Source organism: Barbus barbus (assembly GCF_936440315.1).
Source record: "Barbus barbus genome assembly, chromosome: 25".
In the NCBI taxonomy this organism is placed as follows: domain Eukaryota; kingdom Metazoa; phylum Chordata; class Actinopteri; order Cypriniformes; family Cyprinidae; genus Barbus; species Barbus barbus.
In genome coordinates, this window is record NC_136753.1 from 6,472,816 (window position 1) to 6,489,360 (window position 16,545).

Genomic DNA, 16,545 nt, shown 5'->3' on the forward strand with positions numbered 1-16,545 from the left:
GTCAAAGACAACCAAGAACTCTTCAGCAGCTGGAAACCAATATCAGGCAAGACTGGGACCAAATTCCAACACCAAAACTCCAGAAACTCATAACCTCAATGCCCAGACATCTTCAAACTGTTTTGAAAAGAAAAGGAGATGCTACAGCATGGTAAACATGCCCCCGTCCCAACTATTTTGAGACCTGTAGCATCAAATTTGAAATTAGCTAATTTTGCGCATTAAATTGTACAATTTCTCAGTTTAAACATTTGTTATGTTATATATGTTCTATTGTGAATAAAATATTGGCTCATGTGATTTGAAGTTCTTTTAGTTTTCATTTTATTCAAATTTAAAAAACGTCCCAACATTTCTGGAATTCGGGTTGTAGCAGAATCAGACGCATGTAAGTGAATTTACCTCCAATAATATGTAAACATGCTCAGGTAACTGTTGGTTGTAGGTTTTGAGCAGGTTCGAGGTGGCTTTGAGGGGTTTGAAATGCTGCTCTGTGCTCAGCTGACGGTCTCTGATGGCCATCAGGTGACCCATGATGTCCACCAGTTTGCCATAATCCCCATCAGTTACAGTCCTTGCCAACCCGATCTCTGTATTCTCAATAAATGATCCCAGCTCTTTAACACTGAGACAGAGAAAGATGTGATTAGTCAGTCACGCTACATTAATATATATGTTGTACTTGAAACATGCATGATATTCAATGCCTTGCACTAGTATGATTTATTGGGGAGGATCTTTTGGGGAAAGCAATAATCAAAAATTTTCAGTCAGTTGTAGGGCAATGTCTGAATAAATATTACCTGGCAATAACATGGTTCAGTAAGTGTTCCTTAAACATCCAGCTCCATTTCTTAATGATGTTCATCAGAGATATTTTGAAAGGTTTTATGTCCACCTGAAACCAGCCACAGAATACTCTCTTCTCCTCTAACATGCATACCTTCTCATAAAGATCCTCAAACTCACTGATCTAATGAGAAATCAGTGAGAGAGAAAAAGAAAAGTGAGAAATTATAGTAGATCCAGTGGCCTTTGCAAACTTGTATAATTTGTTATGATAAGAAAATTAGGTATTTTCCCATTTTCGTCTCACATTTAAAAAAAAAAAAAAAAAGGTTATTGAGAGATAAAATATATAAAGTCAAATTTTCATAAAATCGCATTAATAAGAAATATTTACTAAATCGTAAAGTCACAATTACCTATTTTTTATTCTGAGATGACAACAGGATTCTATAATTGTCATGTATTTAAATCCTAACAAAATATATGTTTTAATGCTAACTCGATGACTGGCAGATACCTGTTCTCTGAAGTTCTGTAGTTTGGGCGGATTCTTGGCCAACTCATAATCTGCATAAAGCTCCACCTCCTCAGCAGAGAGGGCGTGTCCATAGAGAAGAAACTGCCTCATGAACTCCACCCTGTCTCCGGTCCAGAGATAACGATAGGAATCGAAGGAATGTTGGAATTCTTTGACCTTAGTAATGGCCACACGTGCACGGTATCGCACCAGCTGAGCCAACTCCACTAGCTCAGGTATCTGATCTATATCCGACTAAGAAATAACAGACATGGTCAGACATAAGTCATGTCATAAAGAATAGGTTTAAATCTTTACAGAAATCACCAAATGGTTTATCAGATGACAGGCTTTCCTGGCAAACCCAATCATTCCCTGATGAACTTCAACAATACTGCTATACATGTTCTAAATAAACATTACACTAAAATGTTCCTACCTTGTAATTCTCAGACTGTTTGTTCTTAGCCACTCTTTTTATGAAAGAAGTCATTTTAAAAATATCTGACACCATCTGGTCAATGATATCATAGAAGTTTCCTTTCTTGGAGAAGCTGAGCGAGGGGTGAAAGATCATGTCAGAGGTCAGGGTCAACTGAACTTCAAAGAGGGGAGAAATGTGGAGCGCTGGGTCTGTGTTCTCAACTAAGTACTGCAGGGAACATCGAACAGCACTGCAGAACCCAGTAAGAATGCTTCTGTCCACATGTTCTGTGTAGCACTTCCAAGCCTCTGAGTCCAAATCAGCACCAAGCAGCTCAGCATTCTCCTGAAAAGCAAAGAAAGAAATCAAGTAAGAATCCGCTATAAACTACATCTGCTAGATAACCTACAACTGAAAAAAAAATGAATGAATGTGAATTTCATTTGTTCAGTTCCAGTGGGATTTTCATAGAGATTTTACCATTTTATTAATATCATATGTACATATAGACACAAGTAATTCATATCACTCCAGTCTATCCAAAAATCCATCATTAAGACATTTTAACTTTAAACTGTCATTTCCACACAAAATATCGGCCTATAATCCATAATAATGCTTCCTCCAGTAAAAAAGTCTGTCCTCTGTTGTCCTTTCACATCAAAATCCACTGACATATTTGTTTTCATGTATAAACCGTGCTTATTCTGTGCATATTTCAGGTGAGATGACTTTTCCACTGGAGAAAGCAATTATTACAGATAGAGGTCTCGTATTTTAGTCAGAACCATCAGTTTGAAGTAAAAAACACCTTTATGATAGATTTGTTTATTACAACCACATATTTAATTTTCACTTCACAGGACTGGAGTCATGGGGATTACTGTGATGTTTTTATCAATTGTTTGGACTCTCATTCTGACGGCACCCATGCACTTCGCTGCTTCAGAGTATTAAAGTTTGTCCATCTTAGTGTGCTGAATCGAAATTAAATGTGTTGGACAAAAATTAAAGTTTGTCCCTCTCAATGTGTTAAATCAAGCAGGGAAACCAACACCTGCACAAGCTCATGTATCTTCTCTCCTGTGCGAGCGATGAGAGCATATTGTCGCTTGAAGTTCTCCTCTACATCGGTGAGGTTGAGCAGATTGCCACGCCGATTAGTCCTACGGGTAATGCAGGCAGAGTGACTGAAAACTCCCATCAGCCCCTGCAGTTTCTCCAAGTTAGCCTTGCTCTTCTGCACACGCTCCGACACACCACGTACCAGATCACATGTGCTACAAGCACACAAAAAGTATACTGTATGTTAACATAAGCACCTTCACATAATAGACCAATAAGATTACAAAATTAGACTATATATCTGTTACCTCTTAATGTAGTCAGCAAGGTTTTCATCACTCCACTGCAGTTCCTTTAAAGCTGGCCTTAAGGTACACCTCACTTGCTCCAGCTCAGATTCTACCAAACGCAGCTCAACAGCCAGAATTGTGCTATGTAGTTTATTATACCACTGAGTGATCTGGAACAGAGTACTGGTGTACTAAACACGCACAGAGAGAGACAGAGAAACAAAAGAAGGTTGAAAAGAGCTTGGCACGGTGTAACTTGTTACTCAAACAAAGGCACAGATGGCCACACGTAGTCTCACCATGTGAAGCATTTCCCGTTTGGAGTACAGAATCATAGCAGCCTTGGGAATGCTGTGGTTCTTCAGAATTGCAAGATACTTCACTTCCCTCAAAACAGACGTCAACTAAAATATCAACATCATATAACAGAAGTGTTTGAGTGCATGTATGTTTCTGAACTGTACTTTGGGGGACAAAATGTTCACTTCAAAAGAAGTTAGCAAATCAAAACAATTTAACTAAGTAACTGACTGACTGACTAGCTAACTAATTAAAGTAAGAAAGACAGATAGAAAAAAAAAAAGATTAGGGACATCTTAAAATGAAAAAAGGTTTGTTATGGGACTTTTTTAAATTAATAATAACAACATGACAGAGTGTGATATTGCTTTTATACAACAGTGGAAAAAAACTGAAAGTTAATACTGAGTAACACTGGCACTTATTTTGTGTATTTTTTCTCCACCAACAAAAATTGTTTGAACAAAGCTCTTGATAGTTGCTGGGTGACTGCTTAAAGGGTCAGTTCAACCAAAAATGTCAATGTTGTCATCAGTTACTCAGTTCAAAACCCACAAGAATTTTTACTCATTTTTAACAATGAAAAGCATAAATTAAAACTATATAAATAAAGAAAAAGCGATCATATCTTTTAAAAATAAAAAAAGGGATCATGTCTCTTCAGAAAACTTGGGTTACTTTTAGGATTTCTTTATGAAGTTTTTGAATCATCAAAATTTTGGTGAAACTTACTTTTACTGAATGGACAAAAACTAAAAATAAAATAAAAAATAAAATCTACATTCGTGTTTCAAAAATGAACAAAACGACACGAGGGTGAGTGATTGAAGATTAGTTTTGAAATGTTGATTAAAAAAAAAACATATACATGGATGACATGCACTGATTAATTTTACTCGATCCCGACTTTAATGGCGAAAAGTCTAAATTAATCACCCCCAAATCTCTATGACATTCTGGCCTCTAGTTAGCTCACTTAGCCAAATTTAAGAATAATATAAGTAAAAGGGAAATCCATTTAGTTAGATAAATATGTAAGTTTGTGCATGTGTCTTACAGCAGGGTTAAAGTTCAAGCTGTACAGGCTGCTCTCCTCATCCAATAGCAGCAGTGGTTCATTCAGATGTGTATGGCACAACTCATCCAATCCGACACTCCAATTAGCATAGACCTCCTCATCCATCTGGTCCAGAACCTCCAATACACACTCACACACCTGCAACACCTGCTGTGCCTCAGGACTGTCTAACGGCCTAATACGTACAGACAGAAAATGGCATATATTGTCAAAAATGGCATAAGAAGCAAAATTTGGTGTATTTGTGTGAGTCTTATAAATGTTTTGAGGTGAGCTTGTTTACATATGTGTAAGCTGGCTTAGTTTACTACGGTTTGACAGGATCCGTTCTCTGAGTTCTTGGGACCACTTTAGGTTACCAGCAACGGCTGGCATGTTTTTACCGAGGATGGGATAGCCGTTTCTCATCTGCACCGAAACACAAACAAACAACAGCACAAAAGTCTGTAAGTATGCTTTTATCCAAAGCGCCTTGCTAAAGGGCATATTCTGATGAAAACATGATTTTACTTTTGAGTAACTTATTAAGACGCAATATTACTAGTTATGTAGCTATTTTTTTCTGCCAACGAAAACCTTTTAAAAAAAATTCAAGACAGAACCATTACATCTTCAAGCATCATAATGTAGGTGTATTGTTCTTGAATTAATCAGATAATTGGAATGAATAATTCAGTGACTAATTCAAAAGACATGACAGTCGTTTATCACACAAACCTTCTCCCTCTGGGTGTCCAGGATGCGCTGACAGAGATTGACCTCTTCCTGGAACATGACCAGGAGCTGAGAGTAGTTTGGAGCAAAAAGATGGTGAACCCTTGGCCTCTCCAACAAAGTACCAAACATCTGTAGGAGCTACAAACACATGCTTTCAATGTTAGAGGCTTACAGGATTTTTACACACACTCAATTAAATAATGCCAATAATAAACCTTGTGTTTTGCTGACCATATGCATGTCTGTTCATTCATTACTGAGCATCTGTGTCTGTGTCTCTGTGTGTGTGTGATACCTTAAAAGCAGACTCTAGGCCCGGGGAGTGTTGGAAGGCCAAGTTTATTACTGTCCCCAGTCTCTGGTCAAAGTCTCTGTTCTGTTCCATGAATCGATTGTAGTCGCACACAAACTCCTAGAAAACACCAGGGAGAATGTTAAATGTATGTGAATGTGAGCACATACACTATGGTCAAATATATGATTTTCTTTCCTTTTTTCCCCCCAAAAATTGAAGTTATTCATGTGTACATCTTATATATATATATATAACAGTTCCCTTCCAGGAACTTCGAGCTACGTCCGAAGACGCTATGGGAACGCCATCAGCGTAACCGGCGCTCTGAATATTTTATACAACAGTCTAATGGATGAGCGAGGCGTCACGGGCGGGGTGACGTCACGACCAGGAAGTTATATAAGCACGTGCGGCGGAGCCGGCATCAGCTTTCTGTCATTCAGCAAGCGCTCTGTGTATTGTCAGTCTGATTCTTTGTCTTGTGAGTCTTATTTGGTGTTGTCTGTCTTGGAAAGCCAGGGAAAAATGCCTAAAGCTAAGGCAAAGACTAAGGGCGATCCCAGATCGCGTTTCAGGTTGTGTGTCAGTCCCTGCCCTCGTTACATCACGAGTGGAGACACACACAGCCTGTGCGTGGTCTGTTTGGGTGCGGAGCATGCGGCATCAGCTCTCGAGGGAGCTGGTTGCCTGCACTGTGAGCGGCTCCCGCTGCGCACACTCCGCACCCTGAAGGCTCTCTTCGAGAAGGGAGCCTTCGCGAGCCTCCCACGCGGTGCTGGCCCCGCTGCTGCCGAGGCAGAGCGGCTGCTACACTCGTGGGGCTCGCAGGCTGATCTGGTGTCCCGTCTCTCGGGGAAGCGGTTACTTCCCCCCGAGATGAGGACTCAGCGCTTCGTCTATCTTCCTCCGAGGAGATTGATGTGACGAGCGTTGAAGAGGTTACGCCGCCTCTCTCGCCCCAATACGAGGAGCTTTTGGAGGTGGCAACTCGGGCAGTGGCCAAGCTTGACATCAGTTGGCCCCCCGAGAGAACAACTGTGCCACGGTCCAGCCTGCTGGACGAGCGTTTCCTGCGCTCGCGGCCGCCACCTCTGCGCAGGAGCCTTCCGTTTTTCCCCGATCTCCACACCGAGGTGTCGAGATCGTGGGTGAAACCATATACATCCCGCCCTTTCATTCCCGCGTCAGATTACTACGGTAATGTACGGGAATTGGACGGGCGTGGATACAGGGCGATGCCCCGGATTGAGCAGACGCTGGCGGGCTATCTGTCTCCTTCCACAGCATCGTCCTTGAAGGCTCCTACCCTGCCCACCAGGCCTCTGCGCACCACATCATCCCTGGTGGGCAAGGGGTATGCGGCAGCAGGACAGGCTGGTGCGTGTCTGCACACGATGGCGGTGTTGCAGGCGTACCAGGCCGAACTGCTGAAGGATTTAGATGAGCTGGGGGATGTCAGAGCTGAGGATATCTCAGAGCTCAGGAGAACCGCCGATTTGGCTCTCCGCGCCACCAAGGAGTCGGCCCGTGCTATCGGCCGCTCCATGGCAGCTATGGTGGCAACGGAGAGGCATTTGTGGCTGACCCTGTCCGACATTAAGGAGAAGGACAGGGTCTGCCTCCTGGACGCCCCGCTTCAGCCTTCTGGCCTGTTCGGCGACGCCGTGGGTACCGTCGTCGACAGGTTTCAGGAGGCCCGTAGGCAAGCGGAGGCGTTTCGGCGGTTCCTCCCCCGCCGCTCTCTAACTCTGGAGGCTGCTGGGCGGGAGCAGCCTCCTCCGCATACTAGTTCCTCGCACAGGGCTGCGCAGAAGGAGAGCGTCGCCTCTCGTGCTCCCCCGAGGCGGAGCCGAGGGCAGCGGCGCTCCGCGCCGGGGGCCTCAAAACCCAAGACAGACCTGAGGGATGTCTTGGCGGCCAAGAGGTCCGCGGCAAGGAAGTCCTGATGGGCAAGTCCCAGGACTTCGGAGGGTGACCCCTACTGGGGTGGAGCGACTCACACCGCAGCTCACGGTGACCGTCTCCCCTCGGTGCCCTCCGGGGATCTGTCTGCCAACCCTGCAGTTCCAGGGCACAGCAGGTCCCAGCGAGTACTATCCTCAGGTTCTACCGCCTGTGATCTCAGCGGGCCTGAGAGACTCGCCCCAGCCGCCAGACTACGCGTCCCCTGCCGGTACGCTCCAGCAAGACAGCGGTCTGGCCGCTTCTCTAACACCAGAGGTCAGTCTCGAGAGACTGATTCCCTTAGTAGATCGTTTGGCGGCCTGGCAACGGCTGCCGAACGTGTCTCTCTGGGTCCTGCGCACGGTAGAGGCTGGCTATTCCATCCAGTTCGATGGGCCGCCCCCGCGGTTCAACGGGGTCTGCGTGACTACGGTCCGCCCCGAGCAGGCTCTGGTCCTGGAACAGGAAGTCAACACTTTGCTGAAAAAGGAAGCCATAGAGTTGGTTCCACTTCACGAAGTGCACACCGGCTTCTACAGCCGGTACTTCATTGTTCCGAAGAGGGATGGAGGGCTCAGGCCCATACTGGACTTGCGTCTCTTGAACCTCTCAGTCAGACCGCTGAAGTTCAAGATGTTGACGGTCAAGCAGATCGTGTCCCAAATCAGGTCCGAGGACTGGTTTGTCACGATAGACCTCAAAGACGCCTATTTCCATGTGTCCATCATTCCCTCTCACAGGAAGTTCCTGAGGTTCGCTTTCGGGGGCAAAGCGTACCAGTATCGGGTTCTTCCCTTCGGCCTAGCACTCTCACCCCGCACTTTCACCAAGTGTGTGGATGCGGCACTGGTCCCGTTGCGACTGCAAGGCATCCGCATACTAAATTATATCGACGATTGGTTGATTCTTGCTCAATCAGAGCAGTTGGCAGTTCGGCATCGAGATGTCGTTCTTGCCCACATGAAAGATTTGGGGTTAAGACTAAACGCCAAGAAGAGTGTGCTTTCTCCAGCTCAGAGAACCACTTATCTAGGCGTGGTGTGGGATTCGACCACGATGCAGGCTCGTTTGACCCCTGTTCGGATCGAGTCGATCCTCACGGCAGTCAGGAGAGTGCGAGAAGGCCAGCCATTCACTGTCAAGCAGTTTCAGAGGCTGCTTGGGCTCATGGCAGCTGCGTCCAGCGTGATTCCTTCTGGCCTGCTGTACATGAGGCCCCTACAGTGGTGGCTCAAGACCAGGGGGGTCTCCCTGAGGGGAAACTCGCTCCGCGCTGTCAAGGTATCACGGCGCGGTATCCGTGCCTTAGACATGTGGAGGAAACCCTGGTTCTTGTCCCAGGGCCCGGCGCTGGGAGCTCCTTGTCGCCGCGTCTCGCTAGCGATGGACGCCTCCCTCACCGGTTGGGGTGCGGTCATGAGTGGCCACCCTGCCCGCGGTCTGTGGAGTGGTCGCCACCTGACGTGGCATATCAACTGGCTAGAGATCCTAGCTGTGTTCCGTGCTCTCAAGCACTTCCTCCCAGACCTGAGAGATCGCCACGTGCTGGTCCGCACCGACAGCACGACAGTGGTCTCTTACATCAACCACCAAGGAGGTCTGCGGTCGCGCCCCTTGTACAAGCTGGCACACCAGATCCTTGTGTGGTCCCAGGGCAAGCTCCTATCATTGAGAGCTGTGCACATTCCTGGGTATCTCAACGTCGGAGCAGACGTCCTGTCGAGACAGGGGCCGAGGCCCGGGGAATGGATGCTTCACCCCCAGGTGGTGAAGCAGATTTGGAAGGTCTTTGGCCAAGCACAGGTGGACCTCTTTGCGACTCGAGAGTCTGCGCAATGTCCCCTTTGGTTCTCTCTAGCTCCTCCAGCGCCTCTGGGACTGGATGCTATGGTACAGACCTGGCCGAGGCTTCGTCTGTACGCCTTCCCCCCGATCGCTCTGCTCCCGGGAGTTCTGGCGAGAGTGCGCCGGGACGCGGTAAGCCTACTGTTAGTAGCGCCGTTCTGGCCGGGCTGAGTATGGTTCTCGGATCTGATTTCCCTCCTCGACGGCACCCCGTGGCCGGTACCGATCAGGAGCGATCTCCTCTCACAGGCCGGGGGCACCCTTGTGCACCCCCGCCCGGAGTGCTGGAGGCTGTGGGTGTGGCCCCTGAGGGGGCACAACTCATAGCTTCCGGTCTGTCAACCGAGGTTGTCGATACCATCCTCCAATCCAGAGCTCCCTCTACGAGGAAACTGTACGCCTTGAAGTGGAAACTCTTCACTTCATGGTGCGGAGACCGCCAGCTCGACCCAGTCAACTGCCCGATCCGCGCAGTTCTGGAGTTCCTGCAGGCCCGCTTCTCCGCAGGGTTAACCCACTCCACTATTAAGGTCTACGTGGCAGCTATCTCGTCGTACCACGCCCTTATCAGTGGCCAGTCAGTGGGCAGACACCCCCTGGTTACACGTTTCCTCTGCGGTGCGCTGAGGCTGAGGCCGCCTGTACGACCCCGTGTCCCCACGTGGGACCTGGCCGTGGTACTAGAGGCTCTGGGCAGAGCACCCTTCGAGCCTCTCGGGGAGATAACTGATAGACTCCTCACGATTAAGACCGTCTTTCTGCTGGCTATCACCTCTCTGAGGAGGGTGAGTGACCTCCAGGCCCTATCTGTGGCCCCTTCGCATATCGACTTTGCGCCCGGTTCGGCGAAAGTCTTCCTCTACCCCCGTACGGGGTACATTCCGAAGGTTCTGACGGTCGTACCACAGCCGGTCGTACTCCAGGCCTTTTGTCCTCCTCCCTTCAGGGAGCCCGACCAGGAAAGGCACAACTGCGTGTGTCCAGTGCGAGCACTGGACGCATACATCCACAGAGCTGCCCTGTGGAGAAAAACGGACCAATTGCTCGTGTGCTTTGGTCCACCTAAGAGGGGTCTTCCAGCTTCGAAGCCCACTCTTAGCAGGTGGATAGTGGATGCCATCAATCTGGCGTACGAGACCTCTGACCTTCCCCCGCCGTTGGGAGTCAGAGCACACTCGACCCGAGGTGTGGCGGCCTCCAAGGCCTTCTGGGCAGGTGTCTCCATGCAAGACATCTGCAACGCTGCTGGGTGGTCCACGCCCCTGACATTCGCCAGGTTTTACAACCTCGACATCAGAGCCACTCCAGGCTCCTCCGTCCTTTCAGCCTGACACTAGGCAGGGACTTGTCAGTCTGGCGGCGTTGGTATTGCGTTCCCATAGCGTCTTCGGACGTAGCTCGAAGTTCCTGGAAGGGAACGTACCAGGTTACGTATGTAACCCAGGTTCCCTGAAGGGAACGAGAGCTACGTCCCGAGCCACACTTCCGGCATCCCTGCCAGCGCTTGCTTCATGACTTGAAGCTGATGCCGGCTCCGCCGCACGTGCTTATATAACTTCCTGGTCGTGACGTCACCCCGCCCGTGACGCCTCGCCCATCCATTAGACTGTTGTATAAAATATTCAGAGCGCCGGTTACGCTGATGGCGTTCCCATAGCGTCTTCGGACGTAGCTCTCGTTCCCTTCAGGGAACCTGGGTTACATACGTAACCTGGTACGTTATTTAACATGGTATAAATATTTCACAGTACTACTGTTTTTACTGTATTTTGGTGAGCATAAGGTACTTTCAAAAACAAAAGATCTTGCGTAAATAAAATCTTGGTAGTGTATATTTGTGCAGATATGGTAGAACCTTGTTGTTGTAGTCGAGTGGGTCGTATTTGCTCTCTCTGAGAGTTCTCCAGCTGTCCAGGAACTCATCATTCATGCTGTACACCATATCACTGAGAATCTTCCCTCGAGAGCCGCCCAGCTCAATCCGTTCTAGTTTTAGAAAGTCCAGAGCTGAGGCAAACAACTCCTGAAACAGGGACGCACACACAGATTGGGCAGATTATTAGCAAAATGCTTAATAAACTTAACTAGTTAACATTTTTTAAAAATGGTTTAAAAGGACAAAAAAAAAGGAAATGATCGAAGCCAAGTCTAATCATTTTGTCCAAATATCTTAAAAACAGATCACCACAAAACAACATTTCAGACTCTGTGTGGAGTGCATAGAAATTTGTTTCATTTTACAATCTTGTCATGCATGTTCCTTTTGCCAAACGTTTGGATTTGTTGTGACTAGGCCTCTAAAGCCAAGTTAAAGAAAGAAAATACTAAATGATACACTCGGCTGTTTTCAGTGGGGTTAGATTTGTGGGCACACACCTCAATCATGCGCAGTCTCTCCATGATGCAATCAATGTGGTGAAACACAAGCTTAGAGGGAAAGTCCCAGGGTTTGACCGTAAGTCCTGGTCGGTTGTAGGGCCCAGTTGGTGTCAGTTTGTCCCAGTGCTGCTGGAAAGTGTGCTTGAATGCCCAAAACACCTGGATGGCCTTCCGAACCCGGTCCATACCCTCCTCTAATTCCATTTTGAAGAGTTCCTCAGGAATTAGATACACAGAGGCCTGTAGAACCACATACACACATTATACAAACATTATACAATCTGTTTGATCATTTAATTTAGATCATTTAAATAAATGAGCAAGCACACCTTGTCAATGAGTAGGTTGCAGAACTCTGTGAGAAGTGTGACAATACGCGGTGGGCGGCAGTAGAAGTGAGAATGTGTCCAGATAAGAGCGAGTGTGTGAAAGAGAGCTGGGATCAGAGGCTCCAGATCAGTGAAGCTCCGCTCCTCAAATGCAGCTATGGGTCGCCGTAAGGTCCTCAAGTGCAGGTCTATGTCCTCTGCCTCCATCACCGCTAGAAATCAATGAGTCGACAGTACATTTCTTGCATGTGACATTTGAACCTACAATCTTTCACTTAACCGCCTAGATTTTAACTACTAGGCCACACTAAAATACAAATAATAATCATAAAAATATAATGCAGTTTACATCAACATCATGTTAGAATGAGAGTGTCAACATTTCATATGTGATTACCGTGGTTTACTTTTTGAATAATGTCGTAAAATGAAGCATAATAACTGCTCTTGATCCTCTGCAAAATTTCCAGCACCTTATCAACTTTTGGGTTCTCCAGCTGCACAAATAAACCAGAGTTGGATTTAGTTTCAATTAATTCAATTTAAACATTAAAATATATATGTACATACACTACATTGCCAAAAGTATTGGTTCACCCCCTTCTAATGAACAGATTTGACTACTTTAGTCATTTCCATGAGTACAATGTTTAATGTTTAAGCATATAATGTTATTCTACGGAATTGTGTGCTTCTAATTTTATAGCAACAGTTTGGACAGGACCATTTTCTATTCTAACCTGACAGTGCCTCTGTGTATAAGGCACGGTTCAAAAAGAAATGATTGATTGAGTCAGTGTGGAACAACTTGACTGGTCTGCAGAAAGCCAAGTCCTAATCTCAGCTGAACACCTCTGGTGTGACTTTAAATGCAGACCTTGAGCCAAAACCTCATCACCAAACACCAATGACTTGTATAGACACTATAAGGACAACAGTGTTGGGACACCCCCTTCTTTAGAACAGAAAAAAAGCGCTAACAAAACTGTGGCAACAAAGATGAAAACATAATTCATGTATTTAAAAATTGTGTTTCCATCTCTGTTGCAACAGTTTTGGACATGTCTAAAATGACAGTACCCTTATGTAAGTCATTGGTGTTAGGTGATGAGTTTTTTTGGCTCATCACCTATGACAATATTTGGCCAAGATACAACTATGGAATCTGAGGGTGTAAAAAAAAATTTAATATTGAGAAAAATTACCTTTAAAGTTGTCCAAATTAAGTTTTTAGCAGTCCATATTACTAATCAAAAATTAAGTTTTGATATATTTACAGTAGGAAATATACTAAATATCTTCATGAAACATGATGTTTACTCAATGTCCTAATGATTTTTGGCATAAAATAAAAATCTATAATTTTGACCCATACAATGTATTTTTGGCTATTGTTACAAATATACCCCAGCGACTTCAGACTGGTTTTGTGGTCCAGGGTCACATATACAAATACATATATATATATATATATAAAAAACCTGGATATCTGATAAACCCTGATTTCAGTATATTTAAAATATATATATGTAAAAAAAAGCACACTATTTAATTTCCACCTGCTTCTGGATTCCTAATAAGTTTTCTTTCTGTTTAGTCCAGAAAATAAGCTCCACTGTGGGGCCTGGGTGGCTCCCCTGGTGCAGGAGCTTAGATGAGTCCCGCTGCAGCACAGAGCCCATCAGTCGACACCACAGAATCACCATGGTCTCAATGGAGTACAATAACGCCCTGTCAATCAGACAGGTGTCCGAGCTACACACACACACACCAATGTTACATGATATCAAAAGCTTGGTAAATGTTTGATCACATGATGACTGATCGATTGAGTGAGTGATTGACACATAGTGTGCATGTTCATACCTGAGCTGATGCTCATCTTTTCTCTCCACACACAGTGGCAGGGGCAGTAGCGTTCGACCCTGAGCTCGCCCTCTCAGTGTGACTGCTTCACTGAGAAGATGCTCAAGATGTCTGCAAATGTCCTGACTGACCACACGGGGCCAGGCGGACTGATTCAGGGGACTTCCCAGCACTGCGACCAACACCTATAAACATGCGTTTTTTCCATTTTGTATAGATTGATTTTGATAATAATCAATAATTGATTTTGTCATCTCTTGCACCCCTTTACATAAAATTCATTACTTCATATATATTACTTCATATGTGCCCTCTAGTAGCTTGCATTCTGCAAGTGAACGTCACTTTATTGTGCCATCCCAAAGAGGCACAAAATCACTTTCACAGACTTAAATTAAATGTTCCTGGTGGAATGACCTGCCCAACTCAGTCCTTAGCCATCTTCAACAATCGGCTAAAAACACATCTCTTCCATCTTTATTTGAACCTCTAACTCTAGCACTCTCTATTGTAATTCTATTCTTTAAAAAAAAACTTGCCCCTTTTAGACTTGCACACTACTCATTTACTAACTGCTTGTTTTCTTAAAAAAATAACACTAGCATCTCTAATAATGTTGTATTCTATCTATTTGTTTTCTTTTTATTTATTATATAATAAAAAATAAAAACCTTGCTAAGTGTACTGAGTTAAGCTAACTGAGACTTGTTATAGCACTTGCATATCATTGCTCTTTTGTTGATTTTGATTGCTTCCATTGTCTTCGTTTGTAAGTCGCTTTGTATAAAAGCATCTGCTAAATGACTAAATGTAAATGTATAGGGTGCCCTACCTTCAATGTTGCTATTAAAAATCATTTTTGTTAATTGAAATAAGGCTGATATAAATAATAGAAAAATCTTAAGTGCAAAAACATTGAAAAATGAACCTTAGAAACTGCAATAAAATACGTTTAAAGGGGTTATCGGATGCCCATTTTCCACAAGTTAATATGATTCTTTAGGGTCTTAATGAAAAGTCTATAACATACTTTGGTTAAAATTTCTCAATGGTAGTGTAAAACAACACCCTTTTTACCCTGTCAAAATCAGCTCTTTTCAGAGCAAGCCATTTTGTTGCATGCCGCTTTAAATGCAAATTATCTCTGCTGACCCTGCCCCATCTCTTCCGTGGGGTGACGAGCCGTTCTCATGAGACTGTTTACTTTAGATTAATTTATTTGGGAACTTACAAAGATTTGAGAAAGGGGTAATGATTTCAGGAGATTAATAAAAAAACCACTGGGTGGATTTTTATCATTATAGGGTGGTTGTGTACACACACTGCCAACACACATTTATGTTCAAACAACATGTAAAAGTGCATTTCGCATCCGATGACCCCTTTAAGATGAAGTACTAAAATTACTCAAATTAAAACTGACATAAAAATTAAGTTAAATAGAAATAAATAAAAAATTTAAAAAATGACAAAAGCACATAAAATTACTAAAAAACTAATAAGATGAACACTGAAACTTAATAATGAAAATATAAATTAAAGCTAATTCGAAAAATGTATATATACCATAATAGAATATAAATAATACTAGCACTGTCTCCAAGTAATATTGTCCAAAGACCAGTAACTGGTAAGTACTAATCAAACATTTAACAGACAGTTCTATAGCTACGAAGTTAAACTTGTACCAAACCTAACACTTCTTTATTTAACCTTTCATTAAACATATTTATAATTTTTAAATAGGTAAATAAATTCTAAATTCTATTTTGTAAGCATCACTTGGTGTGCCTTGTAATAAATTAGACATTATAAATTTAATTTAATAAGTATAATATAACAATGTCCCATTCTGCTCTAAAAGCTCCTAAAAGACCAACCTGAACCAACCCTAAGTCTAATGCTAAAGCGCTACATTATTTCATCCTTTATTTGGTCTATATAGGCTACTTTTAAATAGATAAAGAGATGTCAATTCTGCTAGTATCACTTAGTGTGCCTTATAAATAAGTCAGACATTAAAATTAAAATATCATTTTACAATGTATAAGCTAACCTGCCTAGTTGTGATAACAGCTAACCTTTTTAGTTGTGTTTACCTGAGAGATGATCACAGGAGCGTGGTCCATGGGTTGTGCTGCAACCTCTCCGAGCCAGAGCTGGGTCCTAAAGGTGGTTTTGGAGATGACGCCCTTCTTTTTTTTAAAGACACACAGAAGCTTGGTCCACCAGGAAGAGGAGCTCTTAGGGGAGGAAAAGACAGGCGTAGTGCTTTCAGAAGCGAAAGCACTCGAAACAAGTGATGACTTATTTCGAAAACCAAAAGCCAATCAGTGCATTGAACATGAGAGACACTTGCAGAAGAAATGGCATCCTAACGCCACACTGAGAACACTTTATTAGTCAGAACATTGAAGATGAGTGCGTATGAGTGTATTTGATATACTCACCTGTTCATCTCCTGCATGAAGAGTTCCTCCTGGTCCCACAAACAAAATGAGATACTCTCGCCAACCCTGATCAAAGAAATCAAGCAAAGCCCTCTGGTTCTCCTCCAATCCAATAAAACGGTTCCATTTGTCAGTTTTGAGTCGTAGAATGGTGAAGGCCTGTTCCCTGAGGAAGTCCACACGCTCATCAGAGATGGCACTCATCTTCACCTGCTCCATAGGAACTCGCACACCGGCCTCAGCCATGCTGAGAAACA

General features: G+C 44.3%; 1 protein-coding gene across 1 annotated transcript in view; it reads right to left on the bottom strand.

Annotated features, from left to right (window-relative positions):
* dnah9l (dynein, axonemal, heavy polypeptide 9 like) overlaps positions 1-16,534 on the bottom strand; it is a gene marked incomplete at both ends in the record, with an annotated part of 44,248 nt that extends 27,714 nt beyond the window's left edge. The window contains 19 exons of the mRNA XM_079377158.1: positions 403-625; positions 804-973; positions 1,307-1,561; positions 1,746-2,075; positions 2,788-3,010; positions 3,104-3,276; positions 3,385-3,489; positions 4,443-4,638; positions 4,747-4,871; positions 5,181-5,318; positions 5,476-5,592; positions 11,120-11,287; positions 11,641-11,883; positions 11,973-12,184; positions 12,370-12,469; positions 13,532-13,727; positions 13,839-14,023; positions 15,938-16,081; positions 16,289-16,534. Coding sequence (XP_079233284.1) covers positions 403-625; positions 804-973; positions 1,307-1,561; positions 1,746-2,075; positions 2,788-3,010; positions 3,104-3,276; positions 3,385-3,489; positions 4,443-4,638; positions 4,747-4,871; positions 5,181-5,318; positions 5,476-5,592; positions 11,120-11,287; positions 11,641-11,883; positions 11,973-12,184; positions 12,370-12,469; positions 13,532-13,727; positions 13,839-14,023; positions 15,938-16,081; positions 16,289-16,534 — 3,549 coding nt within the window. The remainder of the gene's footprint in view (positions 1-402; positions 626-803; positions 974-1,306; positions 1,562-1,745; positions 2,076-2,787; positions 3,011-3,103; positions 3,277-3,384; positions 3,490-4,442; positions 4,639-4,746; positions 4,872-5,180; positions 5,319-5,475; positions 5,593-11,119; positions 11,288-11,640; positions 11,884-11,972; positions 12,185-12,369; positions 12,470-13,531; positions 13,728-13,838; positions 14,024-15,937; positions 16,082-16,288) is intronic.
* Between the last annotated feature and the right edge of the window lie 11 nt (positions 16,535-16,545).